This window comes from Convolutriloba macropyga, chromosome 3 (genome assembly GCF_964194025.1).
Source record: "Convolutriloba macropyga chromosome 3, txConMacr16.3, whole genome shotgun sequence".
NCBI lineage: Eukaryota > Metazoa > Xenacoelomorpha > Acoela > Convolutidae > Convolutriloba > Convolutriloba macropyga.
Genome location: NC_134470.1, coordinates 23,239,102 through 23,253,858, shown reverse-complemented (window position 1 = coordinate 23,253,858; position 14,757 = coordinate 23,239,102). Strand labels below are relative to the sequence as shown.

Below are 14,757 nucleotides of genomic sequence, written 5' to 3'. Positions count from 1 at the left end.
GGAGGAGGTCGGGGCCAGTGAGCAAAGATTTATTCAAAGAAGTACTGTGGAACTTTGCTGCACCATTTAATACCCTACGCACTTTTCCCGGTTTGTTCGGATTGATTACGGGATGGTGTGGTAAGTACCACTCTCTATCCGACCGCTGCTCTACCTTGTGAGCATCAGGGACTGTAATTAAGTAACCTTTTTCCAAGTCTTCACGGATGGTATTAGCATAAGTTTCTTTCAATGATGTATCTCTCGATAGCCGCTTTTCGAGAGACTTGAGCTGTACCAGTGACGAAAAGTAGTTATTCGGGAGCTGGGTGTTGTCATCAGCCCATAACATACCGACATCGTATCTTTGGCCGTTATGGAAGGTTGTTGTTTCAAGTATTTCCTGCGCGCGAGCATCCGCTGCGGATCGTGGGTCAACTTGCTTGAACGCGCCGTACGATTCCATATCATACCAAGATTTAACCTGACAAGCTAATTCAAAATCCTGTTCAATATTGGCTTTGAAACACACCGAGACTAAACTTGAACTTGACGGGAGTGGGCCACTTAAAACCCAACCTATGGGCAAGCGGACAGCGAACGGTGAGCACTTTTCGTCGGCTGAAAAATACTCAAACGGGCGGATGGCATGGTAGACATCCTGTCCAAGTATCATCTCAATTTCTCCATAGCTATATTTTACTGGATCTAGAACTGCCAAATGTGGGTAAGTTTCTTGCATGGACTTGACGTCAATGATGTCAGAACCTACGTTTAATGTTTCTCTCACGTAGGGACGCACAGTGAACGCTTCGAAGTCTTGGTCTTTATGATGTGTCACAGTCAATTGAACCACCTTTGTGTCTATGAGTTCTTCCGTGTTTATACCCTTGACGGTCAGTTTTAATGCGGTACCCTGCAAACCGAGTCTAGCTGCGAGACTATCGGACACCCAAGAGTTACTGCAAGCGGTATCGCATAAAACCAACGCCGTAGTATTGGTACCAGAAGAATTAGTAAGTTTCAGTTCCGTGACCTGAAGGAGGCCTTTAACATCGGTCACGGAAGACAAAGTGGTTGTTTTGCTTGGTTGCTGTTGACCCGTAGATGGCCTACTTGTACCTGCGTTCGACTTCGAAGTATCGATGTTGTTGTTTGTTGAGGGTTTAGCTGGAAAAACCCTTTCAGCTCCATGAAGTAAGGTGTTATGGGAGCTGTTGCAACCATCTTTCCTACATTTACGGGGACTTGGGCATTGCCTAAACATGTGTTTATCACGCAAACAAGAGAAACATAGCTTTGCCTCAGCCACGACCTTGGCTCTCTGCGTGGGGGTCTTTTCCTTAAAGACACGGCATTCCCACAACCGGTGGCTGCCTTTGCATACAATGCAACTAGAGATTGATGTTGACGGAGATCTTTGTTGCGGCTTAGGGTTACTCTTCTGTTGCGTATTTGCAGCAAATGCCTTTGAAGCAACTTTTGATCTTGTTACTGAGTTGTTGGTATCCTCAGTCCTTGCTTTAGTTGCGGTATTCTTCATTAAATCGTGCGCTTCGGCCTTCTCTTTTAACCAATCGTTGAAATCAAGAAGAGTAGGTTTCACCCAATGCTTTTTGACCGTGAAGAGTGACCATGACTCCTTCATGTTGGGTGGTAGCTTCTGTACGGCAGTGTTGAGAAGCGCAGCACTCTTTAAATCCGAATCGTATGACAGCGATTTAAATACCCCGACAAGACTTGAAATGCACCCCGAGTAGTTAATGATGTTATCGCTATTGTGCATCTTCAGTGGTGGAAAGCTGTTGAGTTTGTCCAAATGTGCACTTACAACCGCCTGTGGTTGGCCAAATTTACGTTCTAAGGTCCTCAGTGCGTCTTTGTACATTGCGCCGCAGTAGGCGAACTCAGCTATAGCTGTTTTAGCTTTACCTGTTACGAGGGTCTTAAGGTATGTCAATTTTACATCATCAGTTAAGGACTGAGAGTCAATTGCGCTTTTAAACTGACCATACCATTCGTGCCACTGTAGAGGATCCCCACTGTATTGTGACAACTTCCATTCGGGTAGTGGGTCATTCCTCTTGCTAGATAAGGCGTCAGTGAATGCCTTAATCAAGCTTGCATTTTCAGATGCTGGCGCTGAAGGCGTGGGATGCGGTGGGCCACCCCAACACAATGGTATCGGAGCAGTATGCCCGTATGTTGGATGTATAACCGGCGTGACGAAAGGTGGCGCGATGTTAGTAGTTGTACTAAAGGGGTTAACAGGGATGCTACAGTTTGCTGCGTGGTTGCTATTTGGATCATGTTGTGCACTCTTTTGCAAGATGGGATGGATGACGGTGGGGTTAGCTGTGCTTGGGGGTAGGTACGGTTGAACATTTTTGAAGATGGTAGCGTTATTTGTCGCCTGGTTTACATTTGGGGGCTTATCCTGAGGAAAACTCCACAAGTTTAGATCAAGGTTACAGTTCAGGGGAGATTTTTGTGCTGTAGGACACGGTACCAGGCGGGTTTGAGGCGATTGGACAAAGTTTTGCTGTGGAATGTTTGGGACGGGTAGGTATGTTGCTGTGCTCGCTGGGATGGGCAACGGAATCACGGGAGGCTGAGGATTAAATAATTGTTGAGGCGGGATTACGGGAGTTGGGTTCAAGAGTGGGTTAAGAGGTGGAGGGACCTTATGCGGGTAATGGGCAATAGGGATTTGTGTTTGGTGTGTAATGTTACTTTGAGGTGGATTCTGTTGTTGCGGATTATGAGGCTTCGACATATTTAATTGACAAGGTACACTGGAGCTTTTTGGACCCAAGAACTGATTTACCTGTGGGTTTGCTGAAAAATCAGGTACGAAAATGGAGTTGGTTGGTGCCATAACGGGTGTCGGTGGCCGGGGAGGTTGCATAGGTGGTTGAGGTGGTTGGAGTGCGACATTTTGCACGTCGACTGGTACTTGGTTCACGTCACCACTGCCTGAGGGACTATGTGCCCTTTGATCAATGAATGATTGCTGCAGTTGAGCTTGGAGATATTCCCGATACAAAGCTTCCTGCTGGGCAACAGAAATTGCAACTCCTGGCCGTGTGTACTGAGAAAGCATTTCAAGATGATGTAAGTTATCGGCAACATTACTTGGGTTTTCTGGAGGATTACTAGGGGAAGTATCTTTAACAGGAGGGTCGGCGGTTGCTGAACCAGGACGAGAAAAGTTTAACTCACTTGAATTACCTGCTGGAAACGAATTTACCCAATCCTGAACAAGTCCCTGACTTCTATCTGATCCCCTATCTTTAAACAGTTTCAGTTCACTTGAGTGGTGACTAAACAATGAATGATTATCCATTAAATCAGCCTCATCTATTTTGGCTGCTGCAACACGCTGGCGGTGGTCTTCCTCCAATTCTTGAAGTGCCATCTGTTCCATTTGTATTTCAAGCTCCTTTTTTCTCATGGCGATTTCGTGTTTTTGTTTAGCGAGGCGCATGGCAGCTTGTTCCTGTTTCTCGGCCTCTTCGCGTTTTAGTTTTGCCATGAGAAATTCATGTTTACGCTGGCTAGACATTGATGATGTTGTTCGGCGTGAACTTTTCTTTGATTGACCTTGAGGATTAACGCCCTCACATACGGTGTCTCGGTCAGCAACTGAGTCAATATAGCTTCTAGCCGCAAGCAAGAATTTATCATTGTTCTTGGTTTTATCATCCAACCATTGCTCAAGGACAGGGTAAATTGAATCTGGGTTCTCCGCTTTACTGGCTAAGTCAAATAGTTCTTCATTCTTCTGCACTAGTTTACTGAAAACATCCTTCAACTTAGAAACCAAGCGTTCAACTTTAACCCTCCTGTCTTGACGATCTATGGCATCTGTGATGTCCTTATGGATGTTACATAACTCAGATTCGAGATTAGACCTTGCATTAAAGAGCTTTTTCAATTTTTCTTGCTGTTCGGCCATGATATTGAAATGGCTAATTTATCAATGTAGAGTAACTTTCAACCAAACACGTGGAATGAGGGTTATACCGAACCCAAATGACGATAACTTGATAATCAAGACGTCGAAGAACAGAAAAGAAGTTACCGAGTGATGAATTACTCGGCGAAAGTGAGCAACAAAGTGGAGAGGGCGTCTAACGTGCTTGAAAGCAACATGAGACAAAACAGGAATACAGGCAACCGGGGAAAGAGGACTGGCTGGAAGAAGCACGACGAAACGGGAAACGAGGCGGACGGGGCGGGAAGGACGGGCGAACGGCGCGCAACGCAACAGGGAACGGAACGGAACTGGCGAAAACGCGGGTAGTAAACGGGCGACGCAACGGACGGGACGGAAACGCTGAACGAGCGACGCACAAAGAAATGAGACGGGTAGAACGGAGGCGTTGAGCGAGTAGCGCGCAACGAAACGGAAAGGCGGGTCGGAACGGGCGGGATACGATTACGCAGCGAGCGGGGAGGTCGTGAACCACTATGCTAGCAGACCACAGCAACAAACTCAACCAAACAAACTAGCCGTAACTCCAGAACAAACTTAAGTCACACCCTAGGGAGAAGGAGAGATGCTACTGCAAGAGACAAACTAGCACAAGTCATTATGAGGCTTAACATATGAAAAATAACAAACTAAATTACGGCAAATAGTAGTATACTAAAAGGATGAAAAGAGCAAGGAAATTACTAGCCGTAACTCCAGAACAAACTTAAGTCACACCCTAGCAATAATCAAACCTAAACAACCGATCAGCATACCAACAATATTAAACAAACTACAGCAAATATTAATTAATATGCAGCGCTTTTGTGGTCTATGAAAGCTGGAAAAGTGAAGAAACAATCTAGTCGTAACTCCAGAATAAACTTAAGTCACACCCTAGAAGGCAAAAACCTAAACCAACTAACAATCATACAGTTACACGCAAACATACAGCAGCAAAAATCAATATACTACAACAGAGGTGCTAGTAAATTAGTAAGTTGGGAAAGTCCAGGAACCACCTAGCCGTAACTCTAGAACAAACTTAAGTCACACCCTAGAAAGCAACAAGACCAAAGCAACTAACCAGCATACTAGCATAATCAACATACTGCAACAAAAACACAACATACTTCATCATATATGAAAACATACTACATCAAAAACAGGAAAAAATAACGGAAGAAAACGAAAAGCGAAGTTTTGGGAGAGCGGCGTATTGACAAAAAACGGAAAACGGAGAATTGTAAAGTTAAGGAACGAAAAGAACGCTGACGAAGAACGGTATATAAACGAGCGACGAAAAAAATTATACGGATTCGCTCATTTTTTTCTGTAGGCCGGAGAGTTTTTTTTTTTTATGGGCCAGAAGTAGTGAATTTTTTTTTACACCTTTTCTCCGTATTGAGTTTCACTGAATTAACGAACCTTCTGGTTGAAAAACCATAATTTTGACGAATTTGTCAAAAATTTATGCTTTTGTCAAATTTTTTCTAGTTTTGGTCAATTTTTTTGCAAATTCTTGATAACGGAACGGTAATCCAGTGAACTGGACGTTTTAAGCTCGATAATACGGTTTATCAATATTCGGTATTGATTTTCTTAAGTTTTTTAGAATTGCATCAAAACTGACCAAAAATTTTCAAAATTGAACAATTTAGCATTATGTTATCACATTTTGGTTCTTATCTGAGGTTAATTCTTGCTATATAACCATATTGGACCAATTTGGTTGAAATTCCCAACTTTCAACCAAAAATTTTCAAAATCGATGTATTTGTCTGAAGATTATATTTGTGGTGGTTAATGGTGACCAACAATTTCTATAAAAAACAGTTTAATGCTACTACACCACTGTCAAAAAAAATTCACGGGTTGGGTTTCTTGCCGTCTAAGCGATAAATCTAATTATATCACACAAATCATAAAAAAATCATTAATGTTCTGTCTTACAGTTTTTGCAATTTGCTCACATCTCCCCCGTAGAACCTCCCTGTCGAATCCAGCATCAGAATCCAATTTCGGGACGACCACATTCGGTTCAACACCAGTGCAAACACAAAGTTTCGTGTACTTCAACGAAACTTCTGCACCTCCAATTGAGTTCGTCTACAGTTCTCATGACCGACAGTTGGAAAGCGTCGAGTGAACTCAGTTTTGTCCTGTTGAACAACATCAAACGTCTGCATCAGCTGGCCCAAGTGTATAACATTAGTAAAACACTTCACACAAGTACAGTTGATTAGGGCGATACTGATATTGGGTTCCAAGAGGAGTAATGACTGGACACAAGTGATTCCGGCTATTCCTCCTCCCATGACCAATACGTCATAGAAAGCTGGTTCAGTGTCGTTTAATCGTCTTTTTCATGCAAAAATTGGATAGAAATCCAAAGGTGTCCATTTTTTTTTGTAGCGGCACCAAAATGTAGCTGAGAAACAAAACAGTCTACCAAATTCAAGTTTCCAATTCAATCTTTTTATATAGTCAACGTCATAAGTTCGTATAAAGCAACGTATAAGTATTGGCGAACATAGCAACTAGTGAGAGTTTAGACGGCAAGGTTTTTTTTGATGCTCTTTTACTGGTTTTTTGTCTGATGTCATTGACGTCAGAATCAGTTCATAATCGATCAACAATCGTCTAGAGAACCTAAAAATATTAAGCCGAAAACCGCCTTATTCGATACATATCATGGTATTATTTACTTAAAATTAGGTTATACGAACTTTTTCCGAACTTTCTATGCATATTAGAACGTTTTATATGCATTTAAATACTCAATTCTGATTGGCTAATAATCTCTCGCTTTAAATCTATTTAGTTACTAACAACTGGTGCGTGTTTTTAAGCCCAATTCTTGCTAGTGAGTAGAATATCGAATTCGACTGCGCATGGCGTCAGTTTTTAGCAGTGTGGTTTTGGTCCTGGGGCTATTGATGGCTTTTTTGTGACACAATCTAGAGAATCTTTTTCTTCCTTGTTTGATTAATACAGAGAAATGCTTCAGAGAATTTCCCAACGGAAAAATGGAACTGATCATTTGGCTTTTCTTTTTATAAAATTATAGATAGACAGCCTCCCCCCCCCCCCACCCAGAAATAACAGAAATGCAGTAGGCGAAGACTATAAAGTGTTCACAGCCTTGTGTACTGAATTTAATGATTTACTCCTGAGGTAATTGACTGAGACGGGAAATATCTGATGATCAGGGTCTCGAAATTCCGTGTGGGCAAAATTAGAGGTGAATTATTGAATTGAATGCAGCTTGGTACAACATTCGTAGGTTAGACTGTGGGGCAGTTGCTTTGATGTCAAGTTGCCGCTTGATCCAATTAAACATGCATGCTGTGTTGTTAAGTTACACTATAGGCCTTTATGCTCATGTTTACAGAATGCTGTTTATGTCCTTCCCGTGACTATTTGCTCTTGGTACTTTCGCCTCGTAAACTGTAGCCTGTAACCATAGAATTTCCCTAACAATTTTTGAGATTATTGCAACCATGGCCTGATAAGAGTATGTGTGTGAGAGTATTTTTGGCTGGCCTAATGCACTCAATGTTTGCTTTTCATTTGGCAACTGTTTTCAAAATGGTCCACCAAGTAACATACATAGTCATTCTTGACTAAGCTAAATCGAGCCCCCACTGGTAGTAGCAAAGGCGCTCCAAATAAATGTTGAGGCCGTTTGTTGATTCCCTTGGACATAAACGCAGCTGTTTTGTTGTGCCTGCGTAGGCCATTTGCTAAGATCAGGCTGATATTCGGCTATCGGGAATAGAAGGAACATATATAGACTTGTTGAAAACCAGCTTCTACAATATGGTCGAACCTTGCTTTCATTCTCACACACCCGCAACCATCAAATCTTTGCAGTAGCAGTGTATATGGAGTTTTGGTTAGACTTATGTTGCCAATGGTTCTGGTTCTGCTGTCAATCTTTCGCTTTTACTCAATTGCTAACTTTCTCTCTTTTCGCCAAGTCTAAACAGCCAGGCTCCGCTCTGTATCTATCTGTAGCTAGCCAGCGCCACACACAACTTAGTCCTCTGGCCTTATTTGGATTAACTAGATTCGTCTACATGCACGGCAACCGTCTCAACTGTTAAATCGTTCCCCGGAATTAAGTTAGTCTTCCACGAACAGGCTTAAATACAACCCCGCAGCGCAAAACGGTTACTAACTATACCTTTTGTCCTCTAGAATTGACTTTTATTTTATTTCCAATTTCTATCTTCGATGTCAGCTCTGAGAAGATTCGGGGTCAGAGGAGGGAAGAAGGAGTCGGCGGAGAAGCAGGAACCGAGCGTTCCACCTGCTAATCCACCCGCCAAAGTGGTCGTTGAGCCACCAAGGTCCGCCCCGCCGCCTGAGGAAACAGTAGTTATCACACAAGAGAAAAAACCTCAGAATGCTACACAGGCTGAGCAATCCAAGGTTGGGGTTCGATAAGATTTCTATATTTTGTCTGTCTAATAAAAAATGTCGGTAAATCTTGCAGAAAAGATATGTCGAGGCAAAATTGGCTACTTTGAAAAATCTGGCAGAAAATTGACACTTAAAAGTTTGGCAGAAAAATTGACTGCTTTTACCAATTTGGCCAAATTAGGTATTGAAAAAAAAATTGGCAGAAAAATCAAACCGACTGTTTCAGCCGACTGATAGCAATCTCTGCTCCTAAACAGAAACTTGAACTAAAATTTTTCGTCGCATCAAAATGCCTACAATCATTTTGCTAGGGTTCAATTGAAAGCAAAAGAAGGAGAGACTGGGATTGTTTCCTGTAGAACTGAAAAAAAAACAAATCTTCAAGAAGATCTAAGTTACGTTAAATTATCTCATTTATAAGAATTGAAGATATAACTAAAAAGTGTCGCAAAAATTATAAGACACTCATTTCTCAAAACATAATGACATACTCGTTAAAGCTGATCTAGGGGCCGTTAGCATAATTTGGAAACAAAAACTGTTTATCAAAAGAAAAGTGAAACATTAAGACGGAAAAATGAAACGGTGTGTTTGTTACTTATCAAATTTTTGAAAAGTTAGGGTCTGCATATAAACTTTTCAAATCAGTTTCGTTGTTTTTTATTAACTGTGATCCAGCTAGTGTTCATTCATCCCACGTAGTTTTAAAATTTTATATCCAAACAAATTCGGTCACATCAGTACATTAGTACAAGCGGATAATAAAGTGAGCATTTGAAAGGTTCGTTACGGGGGGTCAAACTATTTTCCGAATCATTCATCTTTTCAAGACAAGAAGCGGGATCACACATTAAACGATTCAACGTGAAACCATCAATTAATTGCCACCATTAGTTCTTCTAGCGTGTTTTCTCTTTTTATTTTGTGTAGTTCTTACCTAGTTGCTAATTTCTGCTGTACCTCTTTGTCAAAAATGATTATATAATTTAGTTGGCTGTCTTGATTGTCTTAAGAATCCTGAATTCAAACAAAAAAGTTTCCGTTTGACCTAAATTTAAAAAATTGCTATTTAACTTGAGTTCCTGAAAAAAAACATCTGTCGACGGCTTGCGCTGAGATAATTTGGGACGTCCTGTCTCGAAGAACAGCAGTCGAAAACGAAAATATTCGGAGATTAAAACAAATGATGCTTTCAAAGAACAATAACCAAGCATGAAATATCAAATAAACAGCGACAATTTTTTTTTACTTTTGCGGACGTTAACATCATATTTGCGGTTGAGTGAGTGTTATTCGTCATTCCTTTTTCAGCTACGATGACTTTAGCAGTCGGGGCGTTTTGTGATTCCCTTTTTTGGTTTGAGTTAGTTATTGTAGTGTAAGATGGTACACCATTATGACGCCAGCAATGTAATCTGCTTGTTTATTGCATACCACACATTTCCTTGACGTTGTTATCTTTGGCTTTGGTTGAATGGCTAATAAAACAATGAGCGTGACTACCTTTGCAGCTGATTGAGGAACCAAAAATATAACTGCGTTTTAATAGAATTGATTCAATATTCGTTTTGGCCTGTTTTTATTCGAATTCCTCTATTTGACAAACTGCTTCACTGATCTCTTGAGACAGCTGTGCTTTTCACTAAGGTGAGATCACTTGCTTCAAATTACCTGCAGTGTCAAATTTCATCACGATTCATCCCTCATCCTCTAATAATATTTCACAATTTTATATACAACTGTTGCCCTCAACATGGTTGGCTGTAAACAAACGAATCGAGAAATGTTTTTATCAAATCCTTTAAAATGTTTTATCAAAAAAATGTAGTTTCGTTTGAATTTTGTCTTGTCGCTTTTTCATAACCGCATTTAAAAAAATCTAAACTTTTTTTAATTAATTCCATTCGATAGATATTTTGAGCGCCTTATTTAAATGAAGTTATGTGTTTGGTTATGCATCAGTGTTTCTGTGTTAAAAGTTTTCATGTTCAAGTTCTTAAAAACACGGAAATCGCATCGTTGCAATAAAGTTTTCTGGTTTTGTTTTTTTTAATAATTTGATTCCTGGAAATGTTTCAATTTTATTTGATTCAATTTAATTTCAAGAATAAATTTTCATTATTTATTATGTTTTATGTTGTGGATTTAAGAAATTACAAATTGTTCAAGACTACGACTATTATGTACTCCTGTTCAACTTATTTTGCGAGCAAACACGATGTTTATTAAAACTATTGGATGATTAAAACAAAAAAGCAGGCGTTATATAACAGGCTGTATTTCTCTGTTCGGTAGAAGAACAAGAACCTTTCAATGCATTCGAGAAATGCAAAAAGGTTTTCTCTAAAAGCCTATCTGTGTAGATTTCAATTCCAATAAAACTCAAAGAATTAACTTTTTCTCACTCCAACTCCTCATATGAACGCACCAAATTAAAAAAAAACATAGCAGAACAAGTCTTGGCGTACAATTCGAAGAGTTTTTAATGAATAAACAAAAACTAGACCTAGAACGGACTATGAGTGAATTGGGAAAACCATTTCCAAAAAAAATCAAATAAAAAAAATAAAAAAAACAGAATCAAAATAAAAATGCCGCTTGTGAACAAAAAAACCAGTAGCGAGAAGTAGAAATTTGATTCAAACAAAAAACTAGGCCTAGAAAGAACTCTGAATGAATTGGGAAAACCATTTAGAAAAAAACAATCCAATAAGTCGAAAAAACTGTAGAAATTGAGGTGAAACTTTGTCCATACACTACCTTTGCAGCTGATTTGGGGAAGAAAAAATGTAACTGCGTTTCATTAGAATGGATTCAATATTCATTTTGGCCTGTTTTTATTTGAATTCTTCTATTTGCAAACTGCTTCACTGATCACTTGAGACAGCTGTGCTTTTCACTAAAGTGGGATCAGTTGCTTCGAATTACCTCCAGTGTCAATTTTCATCGCAATTCATCCCTCATCCTCTAATGATAGTTCACAATTTTATATACAACTGTTGCCCTCAACATGATAGCTTGTCAACAAAAGAGTCCAGAACTGTTTTATCAAAAAATTTATAATGTTTTATTGAAAAAAATGGTAGCTGAAATGTTGTTAGCTGAGTTTATCAGAAATGTCGTTAGCTGTTATACACATCATGGTTTCTGAGTTAAAATTTTTCATATTATAGTTCTTAAAACACTGAATCCGTATCATTGCTATAAAAATGCAATTTTTGTTTGTTTCGTTTAGTTGTTTTCCGGGAAGTGTTTTTATTTTTTCTAGCTATTTCATTCAATTTAATTTCATGAAAAGCTTTTCTTTATTTTCCTCTGTTGACAATTCTAGAAATTGTTTAAGGTTATACTGTTATTATGGACTCCTTTCCCAATTGTTTTCCGTACAAACACAATATTTTTTGATCTTTCTGATGATTAAAACAAAAATAGCAGTGATTTTGTGATAGGCTGTCTTTTTATGTTCGGTAGAACAACAACAACCTTTCAGTGCATTCTAAAAAGTAAAACATGTACTGTAAAAACTCTTTCTGTTGATTTCAAATCGGACAAAAACGTAACGGACTAAATGTAAACTTTACTCGAACTTTCTAACTCGAACTTCTCATAATGAACGCACCGAAATACAACAACTTCTCAACCCTGTCTCTCATATCAGGCAAATGTAGTGATAATTTATTTATAAACAGTCAATAAGCTCAAATTTTTAGCAAACATTGATATGCTAATGCCTGCCTAACCAAAAACAACCAAGCGTGGAAAATGAAGAGTTTTTTCTTTAATTTTCTAAAACCGTGCATTACATTGCAAAAAGCACATTTGCTCGAGTATATAAACTCGGCACATCGCTGTTTTACGCATGTATTTTACGCACATCTATTAAGATCAGGAAAGTAAGCGAGTGCAAATTTGTCCGACGCGCTCAATTTTTGGTATATAGGTCGGTGTTTTCGCATTTTACATTGCGCGAATATTAGCGAAAAGTCTAATTGATTTGAATCTTTTGATCTCTTCACTCTTTTCCGCACGTTTGATGTCGGCTGCTACCACACTTTATGAAATTTTCAGAACAGAGTTCGGTTTTAACTAAGGGATTTTTATGATAATGTTAAGTCTCATTAATTAATAACCAAAAGGTAACAATTTGAAAATTGATTAATTATTAACCAAATCTTTTCCACTGAGATGACGAAAAAACGGATAAAATAGTAAAATACAAAAAACCAACGAAATGTGCAGAAACATGAAGTCATTAATTTAGCAAGGTAACTGCGGAAGCGGTTTGCTTATAGCTGCCACATCTTGATTCTAAAATCATTCCAACAATTCAATGTTAAAGAAGTTTTATGTTTTGTTGTATTATTAGAAGAAAAATGAAGGTCACTCAAAAGAAAAGACCGCAGAAATTCATGCCAACGCTTTTAAAAAAAATTGGATTGAGGTCACACAGACAATGCTCCAAAATTTTTTATTCATGTTTTGTACGAATACCCAAAAGAATTGAGGAAAAAATAAAAGCGTTTTTTAATCAATATTACAAAAACCTGTGATGCGCTGTGCTATAATCAACGGAGTTTTTAACTTGACATTTTATTTTTCTAACTTTCCATTTAAAAGTTTTTCATGTTTTCAATACTTTTTTGTCATATAATAAATTTTTGAAGCTACCGTCATACACACATGAATGCTTGCAGATAATTTGGACGAAAATTCTAGCATAATTAGCCTATAGTTTTTAAATCCACCTACTTCAATGAAAGAAATGCTACCACAAATTGTCTTTAGTTTTTTTATTTTTGAATAAGCGTAGACTGTAGAAGACAGAAAAAAACGAATAAATATTGTTATTTTTCAAACAATGCATCTAATTTAACAGCGGTGTAGATAGAATTTAAATAAAAGTTCAAAAAAAGTTAAACAGAGGTAGAGCTAACGGAAATTCATTATATTCAAATTTATTTTTTTTTCCTAATTTTGGCCTGTAAAGTATGACTCTCAATAATTCATTATTCAAAAATGGAATAACCCAGCTTCATTCAAATTGTGATACATTTTGAAACTCAAAACTGCTAAAATATGTTTTTTTTTAAATTAAAAAATCCTTCTAGCAAACCTAACCTAGTTGCTTGTGATAAGTTTTTTTGACAATAAATTTAACTGCAAAACTTTGATGCAAGAGAGTTTTTTGTACGAAGGAAGAGTTTGGTAACTTCTGAAATAGCTTAGAATATTATCTAACATGAAATCAACAAAAAATAATTACAAAGCGGCTCCATTTTTCTGTGCGTTAAAGAAAATCGGCGTTTTTTCAATTCCTTGATAATTTTTTTAAAAGAGCGAAATAGTTTCCTTTCTACCAATTCTCAGTTTTTGAGTTTTTTTCCTTCCTAATTAAAACACCCACTTACATACAAAAAATTGCCGAATTTTAAAAATCTAAATGGTCACGGTTCAACCAATGTCTAATAAGGAATAATCAGTCAGGAAGATATTTGAGCAAGAATTTGAGAACGATAACTTTGCGTAATGCGTTTAGTTTTTAGACTTTTTTTAAAAAAATGCACAGTAGGAGTTGCTTAATTACTAAACGTTTGTTTCTTATTCTATTTTCAGTTTAAGAATATGTACGTTTCTTTTCTTGCGCAAGGCCCGTGTTTTTAAGTTATTCGGTTTGTCTGTTTCTTCAGTCCTGTAATATATTTCGTTAATCAATGTGCCTTGATATGTTCCTGTTCATCAGCAAAATGAGATTTAATTTACATGAAAATGCTTGAGTAATAGCAGAAATTTTAGAATTTCAGTATATTAATTCGGGTTTTATTTATGCAGGCCCTTCAGATATGTGATACTCGAAGATGAAGCCCGATTTTTTTTTAAAATTACGTTGTTCGCGATACCTGGATCTTTATCGTTTGTGCCCCCAAGCTTAGTGGGCGCACATTATTAGCACCCCCAGACCCCCAGACGCTCCTGCCATATTTTTATATAATGATTTACTATGTAAGGGCACGTGCTCTGTAACTCGGGGCGCAGAACGAACTGGGGGGGGGGGGGGGGGCACAAACGGAAGAGATCCCGATAGCTTTATGGGAACTATAATTGGAAACAGTGATAAATTCTATAATGGGAAGACGGCAAATCATCTAATTGCTAATTGAAAGTTGATGCTTTTGGTCTGTGGAAGTTTTTTTATATAAAAATGGCGCTAATCGCTCATTATCTAAAAGCGTCTAGACACGCCGAGCGTACCTTGCAGCTGGGGATCGTAAAATTTTAAAGCGTGCATGCCACACAGACACAGAATAGATTCAGACAGCGTAGCATGTACGTTCTCAACAAACCACGAGTAGGGCTGGCTCAATACTCGAAAAAGG

General features: G+C 38.4%; 1 protein-coding gene across 4 annotated transcripts in view; it reads left to right on the top strand.

Moving 5' to 3' along the window:
* LOC142336084 (four and a half LIM domains protein 2-like) overlaps window positions 1-14,757 on the top strand; it is a 109,072-nt gene that overhangs the window by 79,243 nt on the left and 15,072 nt on the right. Inside the window, exon 1 of one of the 4 annotated variants that reach the window (XM_075384608.1) lies at window positions 5,946-6,156. The exons of 2 other annotated variants lie outside the window; for them this stretch is intronic. In XM_075384608.1, coding sequence (XP_075240723.1) covers window positions 6,076-6,156 — 81 coding nt within the window. In that variant the 5' untranslated portion in view covers window positions 5,946-6,075. Of the gene's footprint in view, window positions 1-5,945; window positions 6,157-7,940; window positions 8,393-14,757 lie in introns of those variants that run through there. One more of the 4 variants, XM_075384607.1, reaches the window with a different exon arrangement.